The sequence below is a fragment of the Pinus tabuliformis genome, chromosome 5_2, assembly GCF_031772625.1.
Source record: "Pinus tabuliformis cultivar Carrire ecotype Pingquan chromosome 5_2, CPIR1, whole genome shotgun sequence".
Classification (NCBI taxonomy): Eukaryota; Viridiplantae; Streptophyta; class Pinopsida; order Pinales; family Pinaceae; genus Pinus; species Pinus tabuliformis.
Window position 1 is genome coordinate 966,584,875 of NC_142306.1, and position 9,652 is coordinate 966,594,526.

General features: G+C 37.8%; 1 protein-coding gene across 1 annotated transcript; it reads right to left on the bottom strand.

Annotated features, from left to right (window-relative positions):
• Positions 1 to 5,752: 5,752 nt before the first annotated feature.
• Positions 5,753 to 7,542, bottom strand: LOC149162515 (receptor-like serine/threonine-protein kinase At1g78530). The gene is made up of 2 exons (XM_089435199.1): positions 6,315 to 7,542; positions 5,753 to 6,230 (listed from the first exon to the last, which is right to left on the bottom strand). The coding sequence occupies exons 1-2, from the start codon at positions 7,540 to 7,542 to the stop codon at positions 5,782 to 5,784; spliced, it is 1,677 nt and encodes a 558-aa protein (XP_089291325.1). The 3' UTR covers positions 5,753 to 5,781.
• Between the last annotated feature and the right edge of the window lie 2,110 nt (positions 7,543 to 9,652).

The following is a 9,652-nucleotide window of genomic DNA, read 5'->3' on the forward strand; positions in this document are numbered from 1 at the left end:
TTGGTACACATCATTCTTATATTCGCCAACCACACAACAATTCCATGCCCCATAATTTCACTTACATCATGTGATTCTTGTTCTTCATCTTCTACTTCCATTCTAATCTCCTCCACCAATTTCTCGTCACTCACCACCAACAATCTGTTGGGGAATGCATCGCCCACCCAGCTTTGCAATGTCAAACATCATTTCCCTTCTTTTGAGAATAATGGATCTATGGGCTTCTTTCTTGTCATCGTTTCCAACATCAAGATGTCGTAGCTATATACATCCCCTTTCATGGATGGGTGCCCTCATATACCATATTGTGTAATCAACATATATAGAACTTTGATCAATGAATCATATATATTTGATATACAATATTGCTCAACCAATCAAGTGTATTACTGTTTACTTAATGAAATGTAACCAAAAAATATTATCAGAAGCTTAGAGGCGTCCCTTGAGATCACTATTGTTGAATTGGCATGCACTTGTGATGACATCATCAAGCATGAAATATTGAAATCGATAACATGTGCTATCATCAACTCATCAAATAAAACATTGGAAGGTTTTAGATTGCAATGAATAATGGTTAGAGAGAAGTGATGGTGAAGATATGTCATTCCGTGAGCCACATCCTTGAGAATGCTCAGTCATCTTTTTTAGACCCAACCTGCAATTATTTTGACTACAATGCAAATTCTTATCAAGGCTCCCTATGAGATGAACTCCATAACCAACTATTTTACTTGAAAACTTCAGCATATGCCCGACGTTCTCACCATATTCCGATGTTAGACTCTTCCCAACATCTTGCATTATTTTATAAGCCTCTTGTATGCACCTCATGATGTGGCAGAGCGTATAAATTTGAAAGAAACGAGTGTGCCATTGTCTAATATGCCCTTATACATTGACCCATGGATGCCACATCCCAGTAGGTTATCCCAGTTAAAACCTTTAGTTGCTTTGTTAACCTCTTCCTCACTTATAATCTTTGTCTCGTGGAGTTGGCTCCTGAGCATCATCCCTAATCTCATTGAAATAGTTTCCAACCATGTATACTTTATACTACAAAAATATACCAAAAGCATTAATACTAGACAAGATACCTATAAAAAAACTAACCCAACCGAAGTGGCCAAGGTAACTACCTCTAGGCCATTGGTACGACATCTTGGTAGAAATTCGTTGGTTCCAATATAGCTACCACATCAAATGGAAAATTCACCAAAGATGAGCCCACGATATTCTAAGAGAATAAACCATTCTAAACCAATACTTCCCTTAATGGAGCATCACCCATGTACTATCACCCAGAAAGTGGTAGACTCATAACAATGTTAATGTGAGAAAACCTAGAATAATGATTTTCCAACCCCCCACAACTTCATTAGAAGAGTAAATCCAATTCCTTGGAGACCTAGGCTTTGACCCAACTAGATAACCCAGAGGCCAAATATAAATTTGCACACAACGTAGGGCTCCAATCTAGTCCCTCGTTAACCTAGAAAAAAAAACCACTACATTTACTTGAATATAAAAGACAATAACATAATAAGCATTGCATTCCCTCACCATGGGATGGAGAGATTTTCCCTGATTGATACCAAGAAATAAGGATAAAAGTACTAACCCAAATGGACTGACTCCCCCCTTCAATCACAAACAAAAACAACCAAATTTTTTTATAGCAAACAACTTCATACCCAACATGAAGGAATTAAATGGGATGGGAGGATAAGGAACATAATGGCTATATTCATGAAAACTATTAATACCACACACAAACAACCCCCCCCTCCAATTCAGCATAGTAGACACGAAAATCAAAACCCTCCTCCCCTTGGGATCCTAATCAAGCCAAATCCCCCCACAACCGTCCCAGAGCACCTAAGCCTTTCCAACGAGCACCAAAATAACCTTCTTCCCCTAAGAAGAAATAATAATAGAGATAAAGAAGAAGTGAAATAATGTACCCATTGTTTTTTCATTCCACAGTGTTGTCACGATACCACGAGCTTACCTGTCACTAAGTTGGACCCAACATTTTTGTGGAAAGGGGGGGGGGTGGTTTCTATAGCACAAGAGCAAAGATTCCAAATACTCCACATTAGCTAGTAAGTTTCCTGAACTATGAGATAAAAAGTTGCTCCAGAGCTTAAAGAAACCAAGGCAACTATAAACCAGCAATTCCCCAATCTCTTCATCCAGCTTCCATAAACACTCCCCATTCCAAGCCGAAGATAACAAAACGCCTATGTCTCAAAGACATCCACCCCTGTCCACTCACCCTTCTAAATACTCAATCTTTCTCTCTTGGTCAACTAAATCTACCATACATCCCCTGCTCAACTGCTTGCCGTAATTTCAAATGAAAACCTTCCATAATTTCCACCTATTGCTCCATTCTAGTACATTGGTTTTGAACGCCATACACAACTCACACAAATAGCTCCATACCTGATGCTAGTAATCCACACATCACTCATGTACCAGGCCTAAGATTAGTCTTCATTACACTCTTGTGGGTTGATGCCATGTTTCCACACATGTTTTCTAAGTAGGGTGGCTAGGTTCCACTCCTCCCATTTGTCAAGCTTGTCACCCATCTGAGGGGGATCATTTACTATTATTGATATTAATACTATTGATTAATATTTTAGTGATTGTAATAATATTTTGCATTTATTGTTTGTAAATTATCGATGGTATTATAATATTTATAAATCAAAATAATTTTGATATTAAATGTCATTCAAAATTATATATATATATATATATATATATATGTGTGTGTGTGTGTGTGTGTGTGTGTATGTATATGTATATATATATATGTGTGTATGTGTATGTGTATGTGCATGTGTATATGTATACATATACATATACATATACATATACATATACATATATATATATATATATATCTATATATATATCTATATATATATCTATATATATATCTATATATATATATATATAGAGAGAGAGAGAGAGAGAGAGAGAGAGAACAAACCTTCAAGTTTAAAGTCATGTGGGAAGTACTAACTTTGATGGGTTGAGTTGACATTGCATCATCAATAGTTGTGTCTTGTCTCTTGAGAATATTACAAAACTCTAATTACAAAACTTTATCTTGTGTATGTTTTTTCTTTTGCAATATCAAAATTGAATAAATAAAACTGCCATGGATGAAAATTTATGCAAATAGAAAAGACATAATTATTTATGACAAGTATGAAGGCCGCCTATATCTTTCACTTTTGGAATTTTTTATAATGCCAAAATTACCACTATTCACCAACAATGGGTGCAAACCCTATATATTCTAACATAAAAACCATCAAACATATTGCACTAAGTAGAAGGAGATTGTAGCAAGTCGAAAGTGGGAATAATGATGCAATAGTTCTTAAAGCATCCACCAACCAAATCCATGTGGATGCTTCATATGGATGACATGTGGTGGGGTGTAATACCCTATAGAGCAAGGTCAGATAGAAATTTTCCATAGGGCTTTGACAAATGATGAAAACTTGGAGAGGAATTGCCCCTTTAGAAACAAAGAAGTTTAACAATTTACTTTATAAACATTTTCTAGAAATCATCGCCAAAATCTGATTAAGATATGTTGGTTAAATTGCAATTTAATCTTCTTAAATTGCATATTTTAATGTAATAAAGGATTTAATACCTAGAAAACCCTTATCACACCCAACTTGTGTAATCAAAATAACACATATTTGCAGAACCAAAAATCTTCTAAATTTCTAGCTAGAATTTGGGTAAAAGTGATTAGAAAAATGTACCGAGGAAAAATTCAAAAGGTAGAATGTTTAGTACTACTTTGCAAATGGAAAGATAACATAAGTAGAATACCTTAAACGTGGAAAAAGGAGTGCTAAAGTGAATCCAAATGGTTACATTTATCAAAGATAAGAGGTTATTTTTTTGGATGGTCCATGAATAATCGATAGATGCTTCACTCAATGTCAAATTTAGGAATGAATTGAGGGTCATTGATTATTTTAAGGTTATTTTTTTGGGTGAAAAATACAACTCAATGAGAATAAAAAATTATTAGAATATATGAGTTCAATAGGCCACAATGCAATAAAATCAAAGAAGACATTGTCCTTGAGTTCTTGCATGGTGATTAATGCTCATTTTTATTTACCCTCTCCCTCGGGCTTATCTTCCTCTCCTTGTTAGTGAAACGACAACACTTCTAATGTTCTCTCTATAACCACTTTGGACCTTTCAATTAAATTTTGAAATAATATTTACATATCTTGAGTACACCATGGAAGGTACTACCATATGTTACATATAAGACATGCTTAGCACAATTAGCTGCATAATCATTCATTAGTTGGTGCTCTTGCACTATCCACTAGGAATTTCTTAAACATATGCTCATTTATTTAAGCTTATATAGTTTTGTTTCCGTCACCGTAAAGAATTATTTACAATTTATACATAATTTAATTCATTAGGTCCAATGGGTCAAAAATGGGTACAAAAATTGGCATACTCATATAGCATTATCAACAAGGAGAAAAGAACAACTCCTAAAGATGATCATCCAAGGAATAATAAACATTGAAAAATCCTAACTTATGAGTTTTATTACTTGCTCAACCACTCAATGGATGTATGCCAATACTACTCCTTGCCTTGATAGGATTTGTAGGTTTCAATGTAGAAGAAACCACTATCTATACATCCCTTAAGACTCATATAAAGGAAACGTTGCATCCTTTAAATAGAGAATCATTGGAATTATTCCAAGAAGATACGAAACATATTCACAATGTTTTCATTAATGAGATTAGCAATATAGGGAATTTCGTGGAAATTGAGAGTCACTTCTGAGCCTTTCTCATTAAATATCAATTTCATATTTAGCTGTCACTCTATACATATTTTTCCAGACATAGGCCAACTACCACCAATTATAGAAAAACCATCATATTTAGATCAATAAAAGGTGAGAATTTGTAGACATCGTGTTGTAAACTTGCAACCAGCGTACCAACAATAAGATAAATGGAGCATGTTATCTCTACTTGTGCCATGTGTTAACAAATATTAGGGATGCAAATCCACTTAGACAAGATTGAAAGTTCCTTAAGTCTAAAGCAAGCACATTCTTGTTAAGAATAAAATAAAAAATATTTATTGAATCAAGATACATATTTACAATAAATGTACACAATATTCTAATGTTTAATGAATCAAATATCAATCCATAAAAGTACTATTGAGTATTTCATTTGTACATATCTAAAATATGATGATGACCGATAATTATAATATCAAATATGTAAGACTATGAGTAATGTTGTCACATAAATTTTAAGCCACTATAAAATTGGTGATAAAATTTTGAGAAAAGTAATCTCACTTATTATCACATATAAATTAAGCCCTTCCAACTTATCACCTTATATGATAATAAAATTTCATAATTATATTAAATTTCCATATAGCAAAAAAAATAAGACACTAATTCTATCGATAAAATAAATTAATAAAAAACAAATCTTAAATCATTAACTATACATTAATCCCAAAACTAATATATAACTTTTAAAATAGAGAAATTATTTAAAATATATAATAAACAAGTTGAGCGAGTGTCTGAATAAGATTTCAAAATCAAAAACTAATTAACTAAAATCTAAATAAATCTAACCAAATCCTAAAAACATACTCCTCTAACATATAATCACATCTAAAATAAAACTTATTACGTCGTCCACATTAAGTGGAATATTCTAACTATTATATGGAATCCGAATCGGAGTCTGAAATGGTTTGGGCCGTCACCTGGCGGTTTAACCCATTTTCTGAAATCTTACGGGTTTTGGCGACCAGCTGCTCTAGAGATGCCTCAACCTCCCGAAGAGTCGGTCGTTCACCCGGAGCTCTTTTGGTACACATCACACCTATATTCACCAACCACACAGCAATTCCATGTCCCGTAATTTCACGTACATCACATGATTCCTGTTCTTCATCTTCTTCTTCCATTCTAATCTCCTCCACCAAAGTCGTGTCAATCACCTCCAACAATCTGTCGGGGAATGCATCGCCCACCCAACTCTGCAATGATCGCCCTTCTTCTGAGAAAACTGGATCTGTGGGCTTCTTTCCCGTCATCGTTTCCAACACCAAGATGCCGTAGCTGTATACGTCCCCTTTCATTGACGGACGCCCTCCTGTACCATATTCTGTAATCAATTTATACATAAAACCTTTATCAGTGACTCATCAATATATATATCTGACATACAATATGGTGTATCAGTATTTACCTGGTGCGATGTAACCAACAGATCCTATCACAAGACATGAGGTATCCACTGAGGTTGCTGCTGTTGAATCGTCCTGCCCTTCTGCAGATATCATGAGGCGTGAAATACCGAAATCTCCAACATGGGCCGTCATCGTCTCATCCAATAAAACGTTGGAAGGTTTCAGATCGCTATGAACAATGGCGGGAGAGCAGTTATGGTGAAGATATGCCATTCCATGAGCCACGTCCTTGAGAATGCTCAGCCGTCTTTTAAGACTCAACCTGCAATTATTTTCCCTACAATACAAATGCTTATCCAAGCTTCCCTGCGACATGAACTCCATAATCAAAGATTTGACCTGAAAACTTGAGCATACGCCCACCATTCTCACCAGATTCCGATGCCGGACTCTGCCCAACGTCTTGCATTCTTTTACAAGTCTCTTGTACGCACCTCCTGATGTGGCCGACTGTATAACTTTGACAGCAACGATTGTGCCATTGTCTAATACACCCTTATACACTGACCCATGGCCGCCACGTCCCAGCAGGTTATCCGCGCTGAAACCACTAGTTGCTCTGTTAACCTCTTCCTCACTGACAATCTTCGTCTCCCCGAGTTGGCTCCTGAGCATCCTCCCTAATCTTGCTGAAATAGTTTCGGACAATGGAGACTTTTTACTACGAAAATATATCAAAGCTATTAAGAGTAGACAAGATACGAATAGCAAAGTTAAGCCAACTGAAGTGGCCACGATAACTATCCTTTTCTTGGAATCATGATGGAATTTACAAGGGGGCATCTCTATCCATCTGCCACAGAGTGCAGCATTCCCTAAGAATGATGTAAAATTCAGCTTTCTGAAAGCTCCAGAGGATGGTATTTCTCCGGTGAAGTTATTGTATGACAAGTTTAAATGCATAAGCTTCTGTAATTTCTCTAAAGAGCGAGGCAGGGGACCGGAAAGCTTATTGAAAGAGAGATCCAAATCTTGAAGGCCAGCAACTTGATCGATTGATGCCGGAATCGTGCCTTCCAATGAATTGTTAGAAAGATTAAGGTAGTCCAGTCCAGCACAGTTCACTAATTGGCCTGGTATGCTCCCCGAAAAATTATTGGCAGAGAGATCAATTGCGAGAACCATTTGCATTCCTCCCAGTTCCGCAGGCAGCCTTCCTGTGAGTGCATTATGTGAGACATTAATGTAGAGCTGTAGGTTATGAAGGCTAGCCACTTTCGATGGCATCACACCGCTTAGCTGGTTGTAACTGAGGTCCAGAAGCTCGAGACTGGAACAATCCCGATACTGTCCGGTATGTTACCACTGAATTTGTTGTGGCTGAGATCTAATCTTCTTAGCTGCTGCAAAGTTGAAAAAACCTCACGAATTTCTCCAGTAAACTCGTTTTTGGAAAGGTCTAGTTCGAACAGAGCTTTCAGTTGACTGAATTGATAGGGAATATTACCTTCCAGGTTATTCCCGGTGAGGTCCAGCAGCTGAAGAGTAGGCAGCCCTCCTAGTGCAGAAGGAATTTCTCCAGAGAGAAAATTGTCCCCTAGACTCAACAGAATCAATCCGGTGAGGTTGCGCATCTCCTGGGGTATCTTACCACTGAAAAGATTCTCACCCAAATAGAGATAAAGCAGATTTTGAGAAAGACGGCCTATGCTTCCAGGCAACTCCCCCTTAAGATCATTGTTCGCAAGAGCGAGTTTTCGCAGATTGGTGCAATTAGAAAGTGCTCCAAATATGGGAATGGGTTCCGCATTAACCAAGTGATTATCATCGAGTAGAAGTATCTGTAGAAGCCGTAGCTTGCCAAATTCCTGAGGTATGCCTCCCGTTAAGAAATTCCATGAGAGTTCGAGATTTCGAAGCTGAGAGCAATTTCCTAAAGATTTCGGAATAGTACCATTTAATTCGTTTCCCCAGAGAAGAAGAACCTCTAAATTGGAAAGCTTGGTTCCTATCTCCGACGGGATTTCACCAGTAAGCCTGTTATCATACAAGTATAAGAAGCGTAACTCTGTGCAATTAAGCAGAGAAGGCGGGATTTCTCCACTAAGTTGGTTTCCTAAGAGAGACACAGTTATAATTCTAGTGAGCAAGCCAAGCTGAGAGGGGATAATGCCGCTAAGGGAGTTATGTCCGAGAGACAGAATCTCCAATGCAGAACAATTTCCCAAGGATTCGGGCACTTTTCCTGTCAATCTGTTCCAGTCCAGCTTAAGGATTTGTAAATTGGAGAGCTTGGTTCCTATCTCCGACGGAATTTCACCAGCAAACCTGTTATCATACAAGTACAAGAAGCGTAATTGCGTGCAATTAAGCAGAGAAGGCGGGATTCCTCCGCTGAGCTGGTTTCCTGGAAGAGACAGAGTTTTAACTCGAGTCAGCAAGCCAAGCTGAGAAGGGATAGTGCCGTTAAGGGAATTATTTCCGAGAGACAGAATCTCCAGTGCAGAACAATTTCCCAAGGATTCAGGCACTTTTCCTGTCAATCTGTTCCAGTCCAGCGTAAGGATTTGTAAATTGGAGAGCTTGGTTCCTATCTCCGACGGGATTTCACCAGAAAGCCTGTTATCATACAAGTACAAGAAGCGTAATTGCGTGCAATTAAGCAGAGAAGGCGGGATTCCTCCGCTGAGCTGGTTTCCTCGAAGAGACAGAGTTTTAACTCGAGTGAGCAAGCCAAGCTGAGAAGGGATAGTGTCGTTAAGGAAATTATTTCCGAGAGACAGAATCTCCAGTGCAGAACAATTTCCCAAGGATTCGGGCACTTTTCCTGTTAATTCGTTTCCGTACAGTGAAAGATTTCTCAGGTTTTGCAATTGGCCGAGACCACTTGGAATACTTCCTTTCAAATTATTGAAAGACAGATTAAGCAGCCTGAGGGCCGTGCAATCTTTCAAAGCCTCTGGAATGGCCAAATTCAAGTCATTCTTATTAAGTAACAGACGCTTTAAGCGACTTAACTTGCCCAATTCGTTTGGTATTGTGCCAGAGAAACAGTTATAAGCAAGATTCAACACGCCTAGGAACGACATATTACCAACTTGTGGAGGAATAGTCCCTTGCAGGCTCATGTTGTATAGATTTAGCCCAGATACGCGCAGTTTCAGAGGGTGGCAGGTGACACCAGTCCAATTGCAGACATGAATAATGGCAACGTCCCAGTTGGCCAGGGCGTGAGAAGGATCATATGTGACGGAGCTTTTGAATGCTTGCAGGGCTTCTATATCGACCTCTACTCGTTCACGACTTTTCTGATAATTATTAATCTGATGGCTGTTTGCAAAAACAAAGATGAGCATTACTGTGGTGGTGATGAGGATGCAATCCCTGGAAGTTGCCA

Excerpts from the sequence above, each read along its gene's own strand:
- LOC149162515 (XM_089435199.1), bottom strand. The coding sequence starts at position 7,542 with ATGCCATCGAAAGTGGCTAGCCTTCATAACCTACAGCTCTACATTAAT. Across the intron at positions 6,231-6,314 it reads TGTTGGTTACATCGCACCAG|AATATGGTACAGGAGGGCGT; the intron begins GTAAATACTGAT and ends AATTGATTACAG.